The sequence below is a fragment of the Propithecus coquereli genome, unplaced genomic scaffold (assembly GCF_000956105.1).
Source record: "Propithecus coquereli isolate 6110/MARCELLA unplaced genomic scaffold, Pcoq_1.0 Scaffold483, whole genome shotgun sequence".
In the NCBI taxonomy this organism is placed as follows: domain Eukaryota; kingdom Metazoa; phylum Chordata; class Mammalia; order Primates; family Indriidae; genus Propithecus; species Propithecus coquereli.
In genome coordinates, this window is record NW_012150652.1 from 1,576,861 (window position 1) to 1,599,888 (window position 23,028).

The window sequence follows — 23,028 nt, forward strand, 5'->3', positions numbered from 1 at the left end:
GGTTGGGCGGGTTTTCCCAGAGGATCAGCCTTAGTGCACCCCACAATTCTTCTTCAGTTATCCCCACAAATGTCTTCTTGCCCAAAGCCACAGCACTGCGCTCCACCCCTCACGCTGCGGCTCTCCCCACATCGTAAAGAAATCGGAGAGTTCCCCAAAGGTTGAAGCTTCCTCCTTTCTCTCTCCTCCCTGTCACTTCCCCTCACCCCAGGAGGCCAATGGAGTGTCCTCCCCAGAAGGCCGCAGTAACCCTCCCGTCTACCCCTCCCCCAGGCATCCTGCACAAGGGCACCGGGGAGAACCAGTTCCTGACGCAGCAGCCCGCCATCATCACCAGCATCATGGGCAATGGCCGCCGCCGGAGCATCTCCTGCCCCAGCTGCAATGGCCTCGCCGAAGGCAACAAGCTGCTGGCCCCGGTGGCCCTGGCTGTTGGGATCGACGGGAGCCTCTACGTGGGTGACTTCAACTACATCCGGCGCATCTTTCCCTCTCGAAACGTGACCAGCATCTTGGAGTTACGGTAAATGGCCACCCAGGCAACCTCCTATTGCTCCCTTTCCCCTACTCCTCCTGAGCGCCACTGGGTAAACAGGCCTACATTCAGGGTTCTGCAGAGAACATGTGGTCTGCGTGACCCAAAACCTAGGCCCGGAACCCAGTAAGGCTGTGGGGACGTGCTCTGTGTGTCTATAAAATGCCACACATGTATTTATAGAACTCTCAGCAACTGCCTTACAAACAGAGGACTGGAGAAGGGCCAAGGCATCTTTTATTCTGGAAAAGCTCTGTAGAAGATTCTGATGCACATCAAAGTTCGAGAACCACTGATGTTCATTTACAAATTTAAAACTTTGTACTGAGCTCCTCTATGTGCTGGGTCTCTATAAATTCTCTGGGTCTTTGTGCATCCACAAGGATATGACTTAGCTTTACCGAACAGGCCAGGCTAGGTCGTTTCTGGCCACCCCTGGTAGATTCCTCCTGGCCATTGCTTGCTACTAAGTCTGAAGTTCAGACCGCTCTGTACTGGGAAAATACTGACCCCTAAAAGCTCTTGGAAATGCTCCTCCAGAAAAGTTGATTCCAGATCCTCAACCCACAGGAGATCTGTACATAAGTAGAGGGAGAAATAAGGTCTATAAATAAGGGAGAAAATGTTATTCAACAAATATTTGGTGACTGTATACCATGTGCCAGGGACTGACTGGCTAGGGAAAAAAAAGTTGGGAAACCACAAGTCCCCAGTTGTGTTTGTGGCTTGATAGGGAGCTGCAGACCACATCATGTGAACAAAGAAAAAAGTAATTTCAAGTAGCATTAAATGCTTTAAGGAAAATCTAACAGGGTAAGAAATAGGACCTATGGTGGGTGGAGGAGAGATAGGGAGGCTACACACGATAGTCAGAGAAACCTCTCGTACTAGGTGGCATTTGAGCTGAGATCTGAGTGATGAGGTCACCAGTGGGAAGATCTGGGGAAAAGCATTCCAGGCAGAGAGAAGTTATGCAAAAGCCCTAATATCTGCCAGTACCCTGGCTTGTTCAGCATCACCGGAAGTCCAATGTGGCTGGAGGGTGGTGAGCTGGGGGGTGGGGGTGCCCCTGAGGAGGTCAGAGAGGTAGGTAGGCGACTGATGCATCAGAGTCTTGACCACGTAGACAAGTGCTAATTGTCTTCCTGTTGCCATGGGCAGCCATCAGAGTTAAAGAGGGAAGTGAGGTGAAGTTGATACAGTCTGATTTGTGTTTCGTAAAGGTGGTTGTGGCGAGATCGTGTGGAGAGTGGGCTGTAAGCGTGCAGGGGCCGAGGCAGGACACCCACAGGAAGGGGCCATGATTGTCCAAGATTTGGATGGTGGTCACTGGGACCAGGATGGTAGCAGAAGAGATGGGAAGTGCTCCCATTAGGGTATATTGTCCAGGTAAATGTGATAGAATTTGCTGATGCATCAGGGGTAAGGAATGGAGAGAGAAAGAGAGAGAGAATGAATCAAGGCTGATGTGTAGGATTTCGGTTTGAGCAACTAGTGGCCAGTGGTGCCTTCTGAAGCCACCTTGGCCACCACAAGAAGGATGTATAGGAAGTGCAGGTTGCACTTGCACCGTAGTGTCTCTGAGGCCCCTCGGGGAGAAGTAGCAGTGCCCCGACCAAGAATACTGCTGCCAAGTAGCCTTGAGGGCTGAGACTGCGCCAGGCACCGGGGGCGGGGGGTGAAAAGAGAGGACTCAGCATGATTCAGGCTGTGCTGAAGAGCCAAAGGCCAACGTCCTGCAAACACAGAGCGGGCACAGGTGGAGGAAGAGGCTGCAGTAGCGAAAAGATGAGCCGGAGATCAGAAGGAGGCACCGGGGGCAGGCCAAGCCCCCAGGCTGTCAAACTGGCAGTCAGACAGATCCCTTTCCCTAGACCTCCCCATGTAGGTCCCTTCCCAAGATGTTTTCTTCTTTTTTATCCTGGGAAAGCCTCCTCTTCCCAGGTGCCGTGTGGGCAATGGAGAGCCGTGGGAGCAGGCAGGGAAGGGGGTGGAGGTAGCACCTGCTTTTCCACGACAGACAGGGAAAAGGGTCAAATCATCTGTCTGGCCTCTGTAACCCTCCACGTCGGACCCTCCTCCTCTGTCACTGCTCCCGCTGCTCACAGCCTCGTCAGCCCTTGCCTGGTACATTCCCAGCTCCAAACCTTGACGCGTGCTGCTGGCTCTGCTCAAATACCTTCTCTACCTAATCCACCACATGGCACCCTCCTGCACGGCCCAGTTTGAGGGCCTCCCTCTCCCACGAAGCCTGATCTCCCTAGCGGAAATAATTCTCACTCTCCTCTGCATCCCAACTCTCTGATTTTCCACCGGAGCTGACATCACTTAACGGCCTTACTGTGCAGCTATTTCTGTGGAAGTCTTTAGGGCCCAAGTGTGTGAACTTCTATAGGTAAGACCTCTTGGTCGTCTTTGTCCCTTAATGCCTAGAGCAGGGCCAGGCCCACACCAGGTTGCTTGAATTGAAGAAAACACAGATCAGTCTCTTCCATCTTTGTACAATTGGTCCTCAACTCCATGCCTCTCAAGTTGTAGAGGCCACAATATCCCTGGCACAAGCTAAAGGCCCAATCAGAGCAAGCCACACCACGCCCACGTGGGGACAGTGAGGACAGCTTGAGGGAGGATGGCTCCCAATTTCCCTCGACAGCGTGTGATTTTCTTGTTTTTCTTTTGCCTTTTTCAACTGCCTTTAGATATGTTCTTGCTTTCATCAGCCAGGTACCCAAAGCCGATTAAAAGTTAAGCTTTTACGAGAACACTGGTTTGATTCTTCTTTTCTTCCTACTACATACCTGAAAACAAAGGGCTGTCAATCCCCTCTCTGCAAAACAGCAACCAGCAAAGGGAGGGAGGAGGGAGGAATAGACCTGTCTTGCTTGTGTCTTCTCTCCATTGTGTGTTGGCAGCTGAATGATTCCGTTTCGGGAGTCAGTGCCCATCCCTATCTAGCTTACCCATCCGAGAGCAGAGCCTCAAATTGGAATCCTATTTAAACGTTCCCACGGTCCTCTCACCACCCTTCCCCCTTCCTCCTTCCTTTGCCCATCCAAAACACGCCAGGCAGAGTTCTACATATCTCAGTACCTTCCAATGCTGCAAAGAGCCTGCTCTTAGGTAAAATGGCCATCACCTGTGTGGTCTGATTAAGCTGACGTTCAGGACATTTTCAATACCTGTTTCCCCAAAAAAGCCTAATATCCCACCTTTAGTCTTTCATTGCCTTTCTTATAATTGTCACCCTCTCCAAGTTGTCTTTGGAAAACCTAAGCCCTCTGGAGCACAGTAGATTTGTCAGTCACTAACATCTTAGGGGGAATTTCTCTCATTAAAAAAAAATCCTTCCTCCCTCCCTGATTTGAGAACATCTCAGGAATTAGACCTCAATTGATACAAGGCAGTAAATGATAAGGGATGGGACCATGTCTCTACCTGTTCTTCACTTGGTCCCTCTTCATGAATGTAAGATTTTCACACCTTCCTTAATGTTTGAGGTTCTAAAAAAAAAAATTCTTTCTTTTTTTAAACATAAACAAATATACACTTTTTTCTAACTAAACCACTTCTCCATGCTGACATTCCGATAGTGCTTTGGGGGCGGGTCAAGGGCATCTCTGCATCAGGGAAGACTTCAGAGAAGGGAATTGTCCTACCCAGACGTGCCGAAGCAGAGGCCTGGGAAGGCAGGCAAAGGTGGCACACACTGGAAGTCAGCGTCACCGAGAACAAGCTTTCTCTGATGCAACCCAAGTCCACTTCCCCTTAGTTAGAACAAAAAACTAATAAACCTGTGGCTACTCCAACTCCACCCTCCTCAAGGGGAAAGTGGGACACAGAGAGTTGGAATGGAAAGAGACAAGTGTCAAATGATTGTAGCTTTGTCATTCTGAGCAGAACATGAGGGCTTGGAGTTAGGCCAAGGCAGGGTCTGCCTAGCACTAAGAGAAGCGGCCTCGTTCCTTGCTTCCTTCACTCAAGAACCCATTTTCCCAGCCCTCACTCTCTCCTGGGCTCTCTCCTAAGTATCTGCAATACAGAGATGAGTAAGTCATGTCCTGTTCACAAAGAAGCAAGGAAGACAAGCACACACACATAAATCACAAGACACCACGATGACAGCTCTGCGAGACAGGCTGAGAATGCTAGGAGAGACCCTGAAGGCTTCGCAGAGGAATCGCTGAGACTCTGCGGTGTGAAGAGCTAATCCATCTCAATGCTTAACTCTGAGACAACACTTTGTCCTCAAAGGGCTCACCTAAAGAGTGTATGTTATTGAGGCCACGCACACAGAGCCTAGGCCTGTCCCTTGCATGTAGGGCATCTGGACTCATCTGCACAGACTGACTCAATGACGCTGTCATTTTGGTTTGTTGCCTTCTAAGCACCCAGCCTGCTATGACCCTGGACTGGAATAGCCACGACCTCAGCCTTTCTCCAAAGTGCATGTCCATGTCATCATTTGGACTCTCCACTCTCCAATGACTTGATCCTTCACCCTTGCCCTTCTCCTTCCCTCAACACAGATATTATATTAATCAACTTAAAGCAAATGTTCTTAGGAAAGAAGTAGGTCAGGTCTGCAGACCCAAATCCCGTACAGTCTTTTTACAAAATCTTGACTTAAAAAAAAAAAAAGTTAAATTGATATTGCAATAATTAAGAGCCAAATATGACTACCACTGGTGGCAGATAACATTTCACTTTCATTAAGCAATATAAAATAGACGCGAGAATTCCCGGCTGCCACCCTGACACACCAGGCTTTGCAGAATGAATCTTAAATTGCACTATGTCAGTCAGAGCTCAAGAGTTATCAGCATCATTTAATTAACTTTTTTTTTGCAAAAACTAACACATTGGAATAAAATATAAAAATGTAATCCCTGTGCAAACCCAACACTAATGATGGCCCCCGGCAGAGACCTGAGCTACACCTAAGCAGGAATCAGGGCATTAAACTCTCTTTGTCCCTTCCCAGAAGCCTCTTCCTCAGCTGGAAGGGAAAGAGGGTTCGGGGACGTCTTCCACTTTGGCCTAGAAGCCTCAAGAATGAGAACCAATTCTTCTCACTTTAGGCGCTAGCATCTCCTCGTCTCCCTAATGTTAACTTTCAGCTACTCTCCTGTTGAAATTGAAATATATTTTCATTCTTAAAATAAAAACAACAAACTTTTACTAGTTCTCCATTAAGGAATGGCAACTGGAGTCTTTGGCTCTAATTGCAAGTGGGTGTTACTATCTATGAATTTCATTTATGGACGTTATCGCAATATTGGGTACTACCTGTGAGAAAGAACGCATATTTGGGATCTCACACCGAGTGAGATGGGAGAAGGAAGGTGGCACAGAGCAGGGACAGGAAATGGTTCAGGCTCTGAGAGTTCAACAGAGCCTTCGCCAGATGGCAGCAGGGTGTGGGCAGGTCTCTCTCGAATGGTACTGTCTCTACCCTGCAATGTACCAATGGCAAATAGATGGAACAGGTGCTACCATGCTCCCTCCCACGCCCAAGGCAGACATCACAAATGAATCAACTACTCTTTATAGCTGAATTTGAATTTGGCTTCAAAATTCTACTACCACCACATTCCCAGCAGTCATTACCAGGCAATGGGTATTGGCACCCAAGATGCAGCCTATTAGCCATCCCTTCATTAGCCAGAAAGCCTATTTCACCTGTTGCCACCTGTGTCACGTGGCAGCCACATTGCTGATCAGAGAATTCGAGCATTCTTGTCCAGGTTTTCCAATATCATGGAGGAGTCCAAAATCAGGGGTGCTTCTCAAGTTATTGAGCCAGGAGCTGTCGGTAACAAGGGAAAAAATTAAAACATTGCCCTTTTGGGGCCCCTTTACACAAGAAACAAAAATGTTATGTTTTCTTTATCATCAATTCTTCCGCTAACTGTTTGTTCTTTTTTCTTTTCTGTTTTCTTTCTATAAAGAAATAAAGAGTTTAAACATAGGTAAGATGAAGAACTCTTTCCCATATAATTTGATATGGTTCGTTTGCTTCCTTGTGTTTGCTTTTTTGTTTTGTGCTTCTTGTGTAATGTTGTATATTTTTATGTACCAAATATGGTAACTTTTTTATGTGCTAATTGTGTGTTGTGGATATGATAAGCTTTAGCAATTATGAAATGCAGTCAAAAAGCAACCAAATAAGCTGACAGTAATTAGAATTTCCGGGAGATGCAAGTGCAAGATAATGAACCCTCAGCGAACTTTTATCCCGACTGTTCAGTGCAGTCCATAATTGGGCTAAACAGTTGAGGCAAACTTCTGGCTTTTGTAAATGCTGGACTGGGTTCACAAAAGCTTTAATGAACTGGAAACGGGTCAAAAACTCATTTTCCACTCATTAATGATTTTTTCCCCTGGATATATGGTCATTTTTAAAAAAAAAAAAGTTAATTGCCAATCTGCTGATCAGAATGAATCCAATAGTCAGATGCATTGAGAATTTTCATGGAGTTAAATCACTTTTCAGTAGTATGGAGGGTATAGACCAGGTACTTTTTGTCTAAATTGCCTTGGTCATTCCGTTGTTCCAAGGCTATCATTTAAAACCACACTGGTACCATTCACAGATAAAGTGTAAAGTATACATACATGCGCATACACACATACACTGCACTGAAATATTGGATATAGCATAAACTTTCTTGAAGAAAAGTGACCTTATTTTTATTTGTAAGAGGAGAAGAAAACAAAGCAATTTATACCACTTTTCAAAGGAATGCTTCTCCTCATTTCTTGACATGGAAGGGCTCCTTTATGACATTAGGTCAAACTTAGACAAACAGTAGAGTCAAATTGTACAAGACCATCACAGTTAGTAGAAAGGCCCTGCATAGAAAAAGTCTTCTGCCTTCTTTTTCTCAGGCACCCCAAAATTGGCTGGTTTATAGGCACCCCATTTGAGCCAAATTTTTAAAAGAAGCAGAAATGCCCTGGAAGGACATTTTTCCAGGAAACTCACATGCCTTGTTTGATCTTCACCACGGATGTCAAAGCGTGGCTGTCCATCTGACCTGAGCTTTCCTGTAAGAGTCTTGGTTAAAATGAGTGGGAGGCCATGGGAAGGACAATCCCCCCAGCAAGAACTGACCTCCACTGCCTGCTCTTCTGACAGAGATTGTGAAAAGCCTTCTCCAATGAGCCTCCCTAGAAAGTCCAAAATTAATTATCTTGCTCATAGATAGACACAGATGTGCAACGCCTTGATCCTTCTATTGGTCGTGCCAGCTACTGTTCATTCAGGAACAGAGTGCAGCATCTAATTAAGAAATGGCATGAATTTTCCCTTTCTGCCCTAATTTGTTTTGCATATATGGATATTCTCTAATGACTTAATTGCCAAAAAGAAGAAAAAGAAGAAGAGGAAGACGAAGAAGAAGAGGAAGAAGGAGGAGAAGGAAAAGGAAAGGAAAGAAAAGGGAAGGGACCCAGGCAGTCTACTCTTTCAAACTAGCTGTCTAGGCTAGAATTTCAGAAAGACCTTGACTTCTAGCTCATTTATGTGTCTTCATAGCAACCTGAGAAGAAACTGGAATTAAAGATAGCTTCAACTTACAAAGTGTTCCCAAAAATAGCTCCCTAATTCTTTTTTTCCTTTAATCAGGGAAGACTGCAAATAGAGTGTTTTAATTAGCAATTCACCAGCTAATGTCTGCAGGACAATGCATCCAACACTGTCCTCACCCTCCTTTCCCCTCGCCCAGCCCTTCTCTTCCCATCATTCCAAAGTACAATTGAAAACAAACAGGAAAAAAAGGCCCGTGCTCATTTTAGACATGTGGCACCAAAATCTAGCCTACCACACTGGGGCAGACACGCAATCACTGCTTGCATCTAGAGGTGGTGATTTTAATAACCAGTGTAGGAACAGTGTGAGCGCCCATGTCGGTGCCAACCTCCAACAAGTGGTAGACACGCCTAAGGGAAGAACTACAGGGTTTTGAGCCAGGAAGAACATTAGCTATGATGCAATTTGATTTCTTCATTTCCTGAATAGGAAAGCTAAGACCCAACACAGCAAAAAGACTTACTTAAGGTCACCTGCTGCGTCCGAGTTTAGAGTTTCCTGTGTCTTAGTCCTGAGTCAATTGTGCAAGTCTCACTCCATTCTAGTTAGCCTCACAAAGGACAGCTAGACACATGGCAGAGGAAGCGGTCCAGGTCTCTGAGCTTATCCCCTCCCGATACACTTCACACACACAGAGACGTTAGTCTCCTGGTGTGGCTCAGGGCCCTGGCAGATCTAGGCTCACACCTGCAACCTCACTATTACCCAGGATTTGAAAATTGCATCTCCTCTCTCCATAATTCAGATTCTGGATGTGATAGCAGCAAGATATGCACATTTCTTGACACTCAATGCCAGCTTTATTCATATCCACACTGAGGAGCAGTAAAGAAAATCTGAGGCTGAGGACTGGGAATGGCTCTCAAGAGCTTCCCATTAAAAGTTAGGGAAACTTTAGCCGGGCATGGTGGCATGTGCCTGTAGTCCCAGCTACTCAGGAGGCTGAGGCAGGAGGATCTCCTGAGCCCAGGAGTTTGAGGTTGCTGTGAGCTAGGCTGACGCCACAGCACTCTAGCCGGAGCAACAAAGTGAGACTGTCTCAAAAAAAAATAAAATAAGTTAGGGACACTAGAGGTCACCCCAGTATTAATGATCTGGTACCTTAGAGGCATTGAGGAGGCAGAGATTAAAAAGAAAACGTTGTCACAGGGAAGTGTTCCTCAGTCCCACCTGAGAATGCACGAAGCCAATGGGGGAAATAAAGGAAGCTGGCACACACGTGCACTGTCACTGGTGTTGAATAACCAGCCTGCTCCCAAAGACAGGATGGGAGTGGGATCTTTGGTACTGGCTAAAATGAGGCAACAGTTGTTTGTCTTGATGGGAAACAATGAGTTCTATAATAGCATGAGGAGCTTAAGTAAATTGGAAGTAGCTAAGAGTCACGATGTGTTAGAACGCTGAGTCTGATGGTAGATTCTTTCCAGTTCACTAAAGTGGAAAGACGGTAGGGAAGATGAGCAACTTGCTAGGGCTGTGGTCATCTCTTGGATCCAGGAGGCCAGCTGCACAGCGGCCCCTCATCTCTCTCTGTGCTTCCTCTACTAAAGCAACAACCCGGCACACAAGTACTACCTGGCGGTGGACCCTGTGTCGGGCTCGCTCTACGTGTCCGACACCAACAGTCGCAGGATCTACCGCGTCAAGTCCCTGAGCGGAGCCAAAGACTTGGCTGGAAATTCGGAAGTCGTGGCAGGGACAGGAGAGCAGTGTCTGCCCTTCGATGAAGCCCGCTGTGGGGACGGAGGGAAGGCTGTAGACGCCACCTTGATGAGCCCTCGAGGTAAAGGCCGTGAGGAAGAGCCCCCGCCCCAGACAGAGCCTGCCGCAAGCCTGGCTTCCCTCTTACTGGGACTGAACTAAGCCCAGCAGTCCAAAACACAGCTTTCCCTATAGTGATCTAACTCGGATGGATTGTTTGGGGGTGTGGGCGGGTGTTTAAAAAGGAAAACTTGCCGGGTGTGGTGGCTCACGCCAGTAATCCTAGCTCTCTGGGAGGCCGAGGCGGGCGGATTGTTTGAGCTCAGGAGTTCGAAACCAGCCTGAGCAAGGGCGAGACCCCATCTCTACCAAAAATAGAAAGAAATTAATTGGACAACTAAAAATATATAGAAAAAATTAGCCGGGCATGGTGGTGCATGCCTGTAGTCCCAGCTACTCGGGAGGCTGAGGCAGGAGGCTCGCTTGAGCCCAGGAGTTTGAGGTTGCTGTGAGCTAGGCTGATGCCAAGGCACTCTAGCCCGGGCAACACAGTGAGACTCTGTCTCAAAAAAAATAAAATAAAATAAAAAGGAAAACTTATTTATTTACTTGAAGTAAACCCACTTATGATGCTACAAATGGAAAGGGGAGTGCATTGCTCCTGGGGCTTTCTCGTGCTGCCAGTCGCAGAGAGTCGGGGAACCGTGAGCTCCACGGGCCAGTGCCAGCTGCAGGGGCTGGGGGTAGAACAAAGCCCAGCGGGTCCCTCTGACCACTCCAGACTTGCATGATAGACAATAATGTATATAAAGTCTAAAGCATAAGCTCCTGACATTGTAAATGCCCAATAAATGGTAGTAATTAAGAATGGGTATAATTTCCAAGAGTCCAGGACGGGGGCGTTATTGGAACCCATGGGTCTCTATTTCAAAAGGACTAAAAATACTTAAGGTTAAGAAGCAGTCATTTGAGGGTCCAATTCTTGTTAGCATTTTCAGCTACCATGAAAGCAGAGGGCGGCATGGATTAAGGAGGCCAAAGCCTTATACTTGGACACTGGGGAAGTGAAGATGCAGAAGAAACAGAAGCCACTCTCTGTGTCTTACCAGCCCTGCTGCGACAGGGGAATGCTAGGGCCGTGGGTCCCCCCAGGGGATTGAAGTGCTAATTGGAGCCAAGGCTTAATTGGGAATGCTTCCTGGAGGATACATTTTGAATTGAGAGTTTGTGACTGCAAGAATCATTGTTTTGCAACCTTATTGTTGCAACCGGTTGTGAAGGGTATTCAAGTAATTTACTACTAATAATTTTTAGAGCAATGAACTTTGGAAATAACTTCCTTTCTAAAGAGAGCAGATGCAAGGTTATTTCCTCATTTGTTCATTTGCAGCCTTGGTTCATTTATTTGCAGCCCAAGGTGCTTTCTTCAGCTGGAGGGACGTGGGTGGTGATACAGCCAGCACCCCAGGAACTATACAAATCTCAGTGCAGTGCCCATGAGAATGGGTCTTGCCTTAAAAGGCTGAGAAGCACTGCTCTGAGTGTTCTAATCCATCCCAGTAAAGTCCCTGGGCTAAGCAGAAAGTGCCCAGCAAGGCAACCCCCACCTCCACCCATGAACCCTACTTTCCAAAAGATACATTCCTACCACTTGTCTTGCTCAGGTATTGCAGTAGACAAGAATGGGCTCATGTACTTTGTCGACGCCACCATGATCCGGAAGGTCGACCAGAATGGAATCATCTCTACCCTGCTGGGCTCCAATGACCTCACTGCCGTCCGGCCACTGAGCTGTGATTCCAGCATGGATGTAGCCCAGGTGGGACTTTCTCTTATTTCTCACCACTAAGCAACACCTGCTTCTTGGCGTGACGTTCTCATAGACTTCGTGTTTGGGGTGGAGCCATAGTGGGAGGGGGAGATATAGATACAGATCACACGTTTGTTTGGAGAAGGCCCGAGATGAACTAGACAGCAAGATGGAATGGAAAATGTCAGATAGGAATGAGAGAGAGAGAAATTCTGTTCAGAAAAGAGGAGCTGGTGACACACTCCAGCCGTGGCAGATTACAGGGTAGAATTGCTATGTAATTACCGCTCGTCTCCATCATTACTGCAGGTTGGAGAATGTACCGTACAGTGTTACATGTCAATCAGAACAATTCCCTGTTAATCTGCAATGATTGCATCCTCACTATATAAACCTTTACTTTGTGCAGTAATAACTAGAGCAGAGCCCACTACGATATTCCCGAAAGTGCGTGTTTAGTCAGGGCTCTTAAGGGAGCAGAGAACAGAGGCTTACTCAAATGTACAGCATTTGTTCTCAAACAACCTAGACTATATGTTTGCCCTTCTTATAACGGCCTTTTCAACCCTTGGTCAAGCTCATAAATTTCAGCTCAAATTCCACAACAAACTGACAACTTGCCACTGAGATTTTTATTTCAAATCCCATAGAGGAAAAATGTGTTTGGTGCAATTCATTTTTTCAAGCAAACACTCAAGTTGTAGTTTGCTGGCCAGCCTGCACTGTGGCTGCCCTTGGGACAGGGCCACTTTCCAAGCCACATGGCTCCTTTTTTGTGAATTAGATACAGGTGCCTCCTCTAAAGGAATGTAGCCTCCTCGGGCCCTTGACTTGGGAAGCAGAGCATGAGTTGGATTGCACTGGTCCCTTGTGCAGCGAACTACCTAAACGACCATACGTGACAGCTCTGATGCTGGTCCCATCATCTGGAGCTGAGAGGCAGCATCATAGGTAGAGCTGGTGGCCTACTCTAGTCGTGGCAGATGACATAGTAGGGGATGTTTTGTACATAGTCTCTTCTTCTCCATCATGCATACTCAGCATGGGTGATGGGCAGCTAGTGCAATGATGAGCTTCTCTAGTACAGTGTTAGTAAAAAGCTAAGTCTTTTTTCCTAGCTGCATAAAACCTACAGTTGACTGTTGGACATGTTCAAGGCTGTTCTTTAATCTGATACCACATCATCCACAGGTTCGCCTGGAATGGCCAACAGACCTTGCTGTCAACCCCATGGATAACTCCCTGTACGTTCTAGAGAACAACGTCATCCTTCGAATCACTGAGAACCACCAAGTCAGCATCATTGCGGGACGCCCCATGCACTGCCAGGTTCCTGGCATTGACTACTCACTCAGCAAACTAGCCATTCACTCTGCTCTGGAGTCAGCCAGCGCCATTGCCATCTCTCACACTGGGGTCCTCTATATCACTGAGACAGATGAAAAGAAGATTAACCGTCTGCGCCAGGTAACAACCAACGGGGAGATCTGCCTTTTAGCTGGGGCAGCCTCAGACTGCGACTGCAAAAACGACGTCAATTGCAACTGCTACTCTGGAGATGATGCCTACGCGACTGACGCCATCCTGAACTCCCCATCATCCTTAGCTGTAGCTCCAGATGGTACCATCTACATTGCAGACCTTGGAAATATTCGGATCAGAGCGGTCAGCAAGAACAAGCCCGTTCTTAATGCCTTCAACCAGTATGAGGCTGCATCCCCTGGAGAGCAGGAGTTGTATGTCTTCAACGCCGATGGCATCCACCAGTACACTGTGAGCCTGGTGACAGGGGAGTACTTGTACAATTTCACATATAGCGCTGACAATGACGTCACTGAACTGATTGACAATAATGGAAATTCCCTGAAGATCCGCCGGGACAGCAGTGGCATGCCCCGTCACCTGCTCATGCCCGACAACCAGATCATCACCCTCACCGTTGGCACCAATGGAGGCCTCAAAGTCGTGTCCACACAGAACCTGGAGATTGGCCTCATGACCTATGATGGGAACACTGGGCTCCTTGCCACCAAGAGTGACGAAACGGGATGGACAACTTTCTATGAGTAAGTGTGTTTGTAAAGTATCTCTGAAGAGCACCTACCTTGCCCGAGCTGGCATCAGGATTGGCCCGTTCACGTAACTTTTTTAATTGCTTAGTGACATAGTCTTCCCAACTTTAATGATTTCCTATGGCCTCAAGATATTCATGTTCCCTCTCCCTGACTCTTAAATGATTTGCTCTACTGGGTCTCCGGTATTGAACATCCTCCCCACTAGAGTTGGGAATTCCCATTGCCTGCACTTGCCATTCAAATTTCAGGATACTGGACACGCACAGCACCTGGGAGATAAAGTGTTGATTAACTTTGCTGATTACTCGTGTTTGCCATGGGTGTGGAAATTAGAACCTAAAAGGCAAGGTCCCAATGGGGCTCTTGTAATTTGCCAATAGGTCCAGCAACACACTTGATTGCACAGACAGGTAGATAAACTCTGAATTTCCTCTTTAGCAGAAGCAGATCAATACAGATAAAGTGCTAGGTATATTAAAAGATGCGAGAGCTGGTCGTATTTCCCCTAACAATTATCTCATACTTAATAGTGCTGCCGCTTGTTCTTCCAAAAAGCTGTGTTCCCCAGCTCCAGCAGGCAGCTCTTGGTCAAACTGCCTGCTGCTGCAGGTATTAACTAGTGGGATGCTGGCTGGAGGAAGTTGCTGAGGCATGCTTCCCCCAACGGCTGGCTGAGACGGGAATAGCATTCATAGTATCTGGCCCTTCTTGGTGGCGAAAGAGTGCGTTGACCCCTCTATACTTGGAGTCTTTGCTTTCTGTCTGTATGTTGCTGCTACCTGAGAATTTAGTAAGTTAGGAGTTTTCACAAAGAGAAAAGGGCACAAGAGAAAGAAGACCTCATTGTTGAGCACTCTGAAATCCAGGAATGTTCACTTCCTGTTTGTGTTCCGATGGGCTGGGGAGAGCATATTACTAAAAGGAAGCTGTTGCCACCTGCTGGAGATTCACTGCATTGCAGAATCGCTTTCCTTGGTTCCAGCTTGCTTCTTTGGGCAAAGCTTTCTCCGACTTCTGAAGCATCCTAACGTCCTTTAGGGACGTGGGCCTCGATCAGACTTTACCAGCCAGTGACTCTGCCCTTGCGGGTACCGCCAGAGTGCCATCTCTGGCTTTCACACCAAGTTAGGTTAAAGCTACGCATTAACCCAAAACCTCTGGGATTTTCCTTTCCCTTCCAGCAGTTTCACCTAAAGACTCAAAGCATTTCAGAAATAATTCATTGGCTCTCCTGAATGAGAGGAAGAAACATCAGTCTCAGGGAGACAGGCCTGAATTAGGCCTCACTTAGGGACTATAGTAAAGACTCCCAGGTTTAAGTGCATCCACAGTCTAAAGGGAAAATATTTTCCAGGAGGGGTCCCTAGATTAATGAAACTACAGGTATGAGTCATACATTTTTTAAATGTTTGTTCAAAAGTTACATTAAAGTTGAATAATTTTTTCTCTCTCTCCTAATTTGAAGAGCTGCTCTTTTTCCCCCCGTAATGTGGGTAAATCCAATGATCAAAAATGCTCCATGCAGAGGTTCACATGTGTAAGGTTTTCCTTTCCCTCATAAAAAGGTGGTGAGCTCTTTTTGCTTCACGGCACTTTTTACATATGGTCAGCAAATTGGCAGTTTAAAAATCAGACTCACACGCCACTTGCTATCAGGATGATGACATGAGGTCAAGACCAATACTGCATAGCCTTAGCCAAAACTTCAGAGAAAAGAGTTAATGGGGAGAGTAAGGAAGAAAACCACACAGAGGCCGTGAGGCTACTAGAAAACAGTCTGTCCTTCACTGACAGCTTCCTTGGTAGGGTTCCTTGCTCTCCACCCTGACTCATGAGGCAGCATGCAAATCGCCCCATAGGTGAGAAGAGTAGCAATATCTTCTCCCTGCATAGAACTTTGTGGGTAAAGGCCAGGTGTGGTGGTGCACACCTATAATCCCAGCACTTTGGGAGGCTGAGGTGGGAGGATCACTTGAGCCCAGGAGTTGAGGTCGCAGTGAGCTATGATGATGCCACTGCACTCCAGGCTGGGTAACAGAGCAAGACCCTGTCTCAAAAAAAAAAAAAAAAAAAAAACTTTATAGGTAGAGAAGTTGTTTACCTGCTCAGATGTCAAAATGACCCTCTACGTATAGGACTGATTGCCCCAACTTTATGGATAGAGAATTTGAGGCTCAGAGAAGTGAAGCGATTCCTCCAAGGCCACGCAGGGAGTCAGTAGTGAGACAGGACTGGAATCCAGATGTCCAAATCTAGTGTTCTTTGCATGACACACCCGTGTCCCAAAGCAGGACTGGGAATAGAATTTGGAATTCTACCTTCAGATTTCACCTGGGACCTGTCCCTAAATTTTTGGGAAGATGTAGCTCAATAAGGCCAGCCCATCAATGACTCTGGGAGCAGGAGAGAGAGGTGGGGGGAAAGAACATTAATGAATCACCCTGGCCCCATTTTATAATCAGCCAGTTCCAGAAAGTTCCAGGAAGCCCCAGCCTTGGTATTAATATTTCCCCAGATGTAGGCCACTGGGTCCCAATAGAAGAAGTATCCTGGTTTAGTTATATCCCTAAAGGAACACAGATTTTCACAGCCTTCCCTAAAAGACAGCGTGGTATACCAGGAAGCTTCTGGATCTTGGTGTTGGGACAACAGGGATGTGGACAGCAGCTCTGCCACATACTTACTGGCCAACCTTGGACAAGTGGTTTAACCTCTCTGAGCCTCAGTGTCCACATTGGCCACACGGGGGAAATAATGCAAACTGCACAGGGGCGTGGTGCTAATCCACTGAGATAACACATTTTTAGAAATTAGCAAAGCACTTTACCCTTCTCTTTCCTCCTCTTTGTGTCGAGAAGTGGCTTTTGGAGAGCTGGGCAGGACTGGAATGGACATGGGAATGGCCTTTGGAATTCCTGTGCCTGCTTAATTCCCAGACTGGGGAAGAGCAGCCTACATCTCTGAAAGGCACAGGACTGTACTTAAAATGACAGCCACCCTTCCACACTCTCTCTCTTTCTCCTCTCTCTCCCTTCTTTATTCTAGTCCTTAGCACTTATCACTCAGCATCTGACATGCTCTGTATGTTCAATCTTGGTTTAGTCTTGCCCTCTTCCTCTAGCATGAGTGCAAAGATTTTTGTCCCTTTTGTTCCCAGCCATATCCCCAGTGCCTTGAACAGTGCTTGGCACGTAACAGGTGCTTCATGAATATTCATTGACTGGAGTCAAAGGCAGCCTCCAGCACCACACTGACCGAGGCCAGGCCGGTTTCACTGGGTTAGCATTGGATCCCATCACTGGATCCATAGCATCACTGGATCTCATAGCTTCTTGCTCCTGCATGCAGAGTTATTTGCAAAGAGATCTAAATCTGAAGATACCCCTTGGGGGAAGTAAGCAGAGCCGTAGGCAGCTGAATCTTGAAAGCTAAAGAAAATTTCTCCCTGTTGGCCATGAGATTCTTGTCTCTACCCCAATGCTCTGTTCCCCAAAAGTAGAAACTCTAGTTTCACTATTACTTGTCGCCTAAGGACAGAGAGCAGCCTGGACATTGCAGGTGTCCCAAAACTACAGTGGATTGCAGTTAAAATCCTCGCCTGCCTGGGCCCCAGAGAATGAACTCCTCACGCAGTCCCTGCTCGGCAGCAAAAGGAGGGAACTGCGTGTTGCTGAGTACTACGCCACACACCCCACACCCAAACGCTGAGAAGTGCTTTATTTTCTTATTTTTAAAACCCTTTCGTTTCTGCTTGTAAAACATGAATGTAAGGCACATTGATTACAAATGATTCCTAAATTATAGGAACATACAAAGAAGAAAACAAAGATTAGTCAAGATCCCACACAAAAATAACTACCATTAACATTTTGATGTCTATATTTTCAGAGAATTTTTCCTGCATTGAGACACTCATATTTTTTAACCCTCCCTCAAAAAAACTATACTCTCAGGGAGCATATTTTGTACTCTGCTCTTCCACTCAACGATACATACATTCGTCCATGCCAATAAATAGAAATCCATGTCATCGATCTCGATGGCTTCGTATGTTTCTACTTTACAGATAGATCGTCAGTTATTTAATGAATCTTCAATATATGACCGTTTAGGTTGCTCTAATTTGTCACTGTTGTAAATAGCGTCTTTGTACCCCTGTCTGAGAGGAGGTTTCTTTAGCAGGTAAGGAAGCACCAAGGAGCCCCTTTGACTTAGAAGGCGTGAGTCCCATTCCTAGTTACAGCACGAGGGCTTTCCAGGGAACGCATCATCCGTTCCACCCACCGCCTGGTGCCCTGGGCCTGCGATGTGGGTGGAACCAAAGGGCTGGGCCCTGAGCTCACCAGGCTTCGAGATCCCCCTGCCCGTCTCCCCCAACACCTTTACTGAGCCTGCTGTCCAGCTTAATGCAGTTCTGCTCTCAGCTTTCAATCATCTGCAGAGCTTGACTATTTCCAATTCTCCCCAGAGGCAACGTTTCTCAGATCACTTTTATTCCAAATACATTTGCTGAGCACCCTCCGTCTTTGATTTTGTGGTCTTACACACTAAGTGACAAAGTCACATAGGCCCCTGTGGTTGTTTCCTCTGCTCACGGGCCTTCCCCACGAGATCCTGCTCTGCAGACCCCGCGTGCCGTACAAGCTCCAGTTTCCGTTACTCAGAGCCTGCCAACTTTGTCGCTCGCCCTAGTCCAGAGGGAGTCACCCCACAGGTCAAGCCGTTTTCCCTTCTTTTCCACCCTCCAGGCAAAATGCCTTCCTTGCTCCTCCTCCAGTAACAGGACTCACCTGGAAGGGTTCAAAGAGCTCCGCATTCTGCCCTTGGAAAGAGCCCGCTTTCCTCTCCTCAGGTGCAGGAGGGCCCCGGCTGTCAGAGCACGGCGGGTCTTTCAGGGTGGGGAAAGGCTCTCCCAACTGGAACGAAGCTTCTTGCTAAAGGAGGTGAAGGAGAAAAACTCCACACCTTGAGAAAAGGGTAAAGATGACCCATAGACAGGAAGAAGGGGGCCCAATTTCAGACCATCTGTAGGCAGCAGGGCGTGATCACTGGTGTACCTAGACTTGGCGATTGAGGACAACTGACATCAAGTGAGTCTTTGGGAAAACTGTCTAAGAAGGCTGCCTGGGGAGCTGAGCCGTGGTTGGTTTGGAGATATAGGGTCAAAAAATAGGTTGTGTGCAGCCAGGCCTTCTTTGCACGAGCCAAGGTATGGAGGTGGCGTTTGGCCCGGGCTGACTGTCCAGAGATCTATGACAAATGGGATCTATACCCCTGTGGAGGGCTCAGGACATGGATAGTTCCAAATGCCATATTTTTATTTGATTGAGCAACCAATGGGAAAAGAGTGTGGTTTGTTCAGCAAAAGAAGTGATATGGTGAAACTGATATTTTGGGAAGATTAATTTGGTGGCTTTGTGGAACACATAAAAAGCAAAAGACGGACCAGGCATGGTGGCTCATGCCTGTAATTCTAGCACTCTGGGAGGCCGAGGTGAGAGGGTTGCTTGAGGTCAAGAGTTCAAAACCAGCCTGAGCAAAAGTGAGACCGCTAAGAACAGAAAATAGAAAAAATTAGCCGGGCATGGTGGCGCATGCCTGTAGTCCCAGCTGCTCGGGAGGCTGAGGCAGCAGGATGGCTTGAGCCCAGGAGTTTGAGGTTGCAGTGAGCTATGATGTTGCCACTGCACTCTAGCCAGGGCAACTCTGTCTCCAGAAGAAGAAAAAAAAAAAAGCAAAAGATGTTCACCAACAGATGCTTAGCTGTTCTCTCTGACTGGAGAAAGCATCATTAAACACACACAGCCTGGGACCGGGTGAAATGTTTTTACTGAGCTAAAGTCCGCTGTGTCAGTGAGTAGTGGAAAACATCACCACTGCTTCTCAGGGCAAGTTGGGGTTTTGATCGTGACAAGGGGCCTATGTGTAATGCACCACCCGGCCACCCCACCTTCCCATCTTTCTTTCTCTGGCCTATGTGTCTGTCCCTTGTGTGGTTCTGAATGTTGGGAAAGCCTTCAGCCCCAGTGACTATGCCCCCTACCAATGTTTCTTTTCCTCCAGCTATGACCATGAGGGCCGCTTGACCAATGTGACACGCCCCACGGGAGTGGTGACCAGTCTGCACCGGGAAATGGAGAAATCTATCACTATTGACATTGAGAACTCCAACCGTGATGATGACGTCACTGTCATCACCAACCTGTCTTCAGTGGAGGCCTCCTACACGGTGGTACAAGGTGAGCCCCTCACTCCTGACCTTCCTACCTCTAAACTCACCCCAAACCCAGAACCCAGCCAAGCCCAGGCGTGTGAGCTGCCTAGCCTGGGAGGACACCCAGAGACCTAGAGTATACCTGGGCTTTCTGATTTATTCAAATGTCCGCAGCAAACTGAATCTATAAGAGGTCCACCTTGTAGAAAATGATATATCAGATACAGCAGGTCAGCTCCACCTGACCAAATGTCAAGGTATTTGGAAATGCCTACATGGTCATCTGGAAATGTCCATCTTCATCCCCACATACTCTCTCCCTACCTCCTACTTCTGATCACCACTGCTCCCCACCAAACCAACACACGTGGTTATCTTCTCAAAGGTTATGGATTCTCTTGTTCCCACGATTAGAGTTTGTACTTTGCCGTTCCATTCTGAGTCTCTCTTTTAAGCATTTGTTTGTAGAATTGGTTGCCCTGGGATCAGAGGTCTTGAGCAATCTCTTGCCAAACCTGAGATCCCAGAGGTTTCTGACCACCCCACTGTTATGGTTGCCATTAGACATGCTGTGCAGCCCAGGGCATGCACAGGGGCTGGCAAGAAAATGAATTGTGCAGATTAATTTTCCTTTTAATTAAGATATAATGTTGGTGGGCCAGCCCGTTGTCAGAGGATAAAAGTGTCCTCTCAGTAGATAAATGGTGACATTTCTGGACTATTATCCCACGACAGAGCCTGTTTCAATGACTTTATTTCTGCTCTGCCAAATGATTAATGATGTAGATTCTGTCCCGCGTGATGGCTGGAGTCGCAAGAGCGACAGGTACACATTTGCTCACTATCCCAAAAGCTGACATCTTGGAGGCCAGCCCAGCCCGGCTCGTTCGCCCAGACAATCAGGAAGCAATATATCTGTAAAAAGAGTCTCTGACGCACATTTCCTTCCTGTAACTTTGCGATACAGGAAAAGGTCAGAAGTCTGATTGACTTGTGTAGATTCTATTCAGGAAGAAACGCACATTGCCAGCACCCTCTGCTTGGTCTGCCCCTGCTGGTGCAGTCTCTTCAGGGTTCTCTTGAGTGGAGGTGGCATCGTGGTGAACCAGAGCAAAAGCATGAGGGGAGGGAAGGTTGTTTTCTCTCTTGATTTCCTTGAAGGATCCTGGACTTGCTTCGCAGTGGATCTGACCTGTGGTTAGACCATCACCCCGGGGTTAGGTGGTAGGCAAAAGGGGAAAAAAAATTGAAGTAGTTTTCCTTTCACTTATTTTTTTTTCATATAAGCTAAATATATATGTTAAAGTTCAGGAATTTGATTGACACAAATTGTGTAGGCAATAGACATCTTTAAATGTTTAAATGTACTATTAATAGTCTTCAGTGAGTAAAAGAAAAATATCACGGCATAATTACTTCTGGAGTGCCACACATGTTTTTCTTTACATGGATCAGTAGTATCTCTGCTACTCACCTTCACATCACGTGTGTGCTAATTGAAGGCAGCCTTAGACTGATGGCTGCAAAGCACCATGGAAACCTATAAAAATAGGGGTTCTATTCTCTTCTGACTGATAGAGTAGATAATTTATTTCCCTCTCCCCACCCCCACTTGCATTTTTCCAGATCAAGTGCGGAACAGCTACCAGCTCTGTAATAACGGGACCCTGAGGGTGATGTACGCCAACGGGATGGGCGTCAGCTTCCACAGCGAGCCCCACGTCCTGGCAGGCACCATCACCCCCACCATTGGGCGCTGCAACATCTCCCTGCCCATGGAGAATGGCTTAAACTCCATTGAGTGGCGCCTAAGAAAGGAACAGATCAAAGGCAAAGTCACCATCTTTGGCAGGAAGCTCCGGGTAAGTGGTTCCACCCCATTCGTTGCCACAAAGCAGGAAGGGACAGACACCCTCTTCCCGCACAGAGCTGAGAACATTTCCCAGCTTCCAAGCCTCCATTAGTCCTTTCTTCCCTGGACAAGGCAAGTTCTTCTCTCAGGAGGTAGAAGCCATATCCCTTTGGGGCTCATACCTTGGGGAAAATGTCCTCCATTTCTAAAGAACTGGACTAAAAAAGGCGGCTATTTCCTGCTCAGGGATTGACATCGTGATGTAGCATAATGTAGAGATGGCTTTGGTCTTCTTTCCACACTGGCCATCTTCTCCCTCCATTCTCACGATATGGCCTGTTCAACAAAGGAATGGGTACTAGTGACTACTAGGTTCCATGTAATTTGCTAAATACTAGAAGATCAAAAATTTCAAAGGAAAGTCTTTATACTCGAGGAGCTGACAGTCTGATAGAATATGCAGACCAGGATAGTCCCAGGTGAAGGAGAAAGACAGCAGGATGCCCGAGGTCCAGTGTGGTCACGGAGGAGGAGATGTCACTCAGCGGAGGGGCTCGGGGAAGGCTTCCGGGGGGAAGTAGCAACCAAACCTCAGCAGGGAATTTTAGCCAACCCTAGCTTCCCCAGACTAGGGAACTTGCCCCACATTACATCTTCTAAAAACCAATACATAACATTTATTGAGGAGTTTCGTGATGCAAGCACTGTGTTAAACACTTTACTCATAATCTTATTTTAATCTTTGCAACAGCCCCGTGGGGGTGGTTATTATGAACTCCCTTTTCTGGATGAGAAAACACAGGCTCAGAGCAGCAAAATAGCCTGTCCAAGGACACAATGGCTAGAAAGGGCAAAGCCAGGACTCGGCCCCAGTTCCATCTTTCTTTCTGTTTGTCAGTATTCCTAACCAGCAGGCCACACAGCTTCCATTCAGACTCATGGTCCTGCAGATTATCTTGGAGCTAGTGGATCCTGCTCTAGCGTCTTATCTGTCACTGAGAGGGACCGATTCCTGCCATCGCACTAACATTTTCCCTGGGGGGAGGGGGAGGGGTCCTGGGGAATCCTAGTCTTCATGAAATTTAGCACATGTTTATTAAACACCTACTGTGAGCCAGGCACTGTGCCATGCACGCAAAGCAAAGCTCCTACCTCCTGCAGCTTATAGTCAGGGGCTGGGGGAGATGGGAGAGAGGAACAGATAATAAGGAAACTAATAAATAAAATAATTGCAGATCAAGACAAGCACT

The 23,028-nt window shown here is 47.1% G+C and overlaps 1 protein-coding gene across 4 annotated transcripts in view; it reads left to right on the forward strand.

Annotated features, from left to right (window-relative positions):
• Window positions 1-23,028, forward strand: part of TENM2 (teneurin transmembrane protein 2) — an 888,605-nt gene that overhangs the window by 837,445 nt on the left and 28,132 nt on the right. For 3 of the 4 annotated variants that reach the window (XM_012655757.1, XM_012655758.1, XM_012655759.1), the window contains 7 exons: window positions 274-523; window positions 6,484-6,504; window positions 9,677-9,909; window positions 11,492-11,646; window positions 12,829-13,703; window positions 19,776-19,951; window positions 21,553-21,788. In XM_012655757.1, coding sequence (XP_012511211.1) covers window positions 274-523; window positions 6,484-6,504; window positions 9,677-9,909; window positions 11,492-11,646; window positions 12,829-13,703; window positions 19,776-19,951; window positions 21,553-21,788 — 1,946 coding nt within the window. The remainder of the gene's footprint in view (window positions 1-273; window positions 524-6,483; window positions 6,505-9,676; window positions 9,910-11,491; window positions 11,647-12,828; window positions 13,704-19,775; window positions 19,952-21,552; window positions 21,789-23,028) is intronic. The other variant, XM_012655760.1, reaches the window with a different exon arrangement.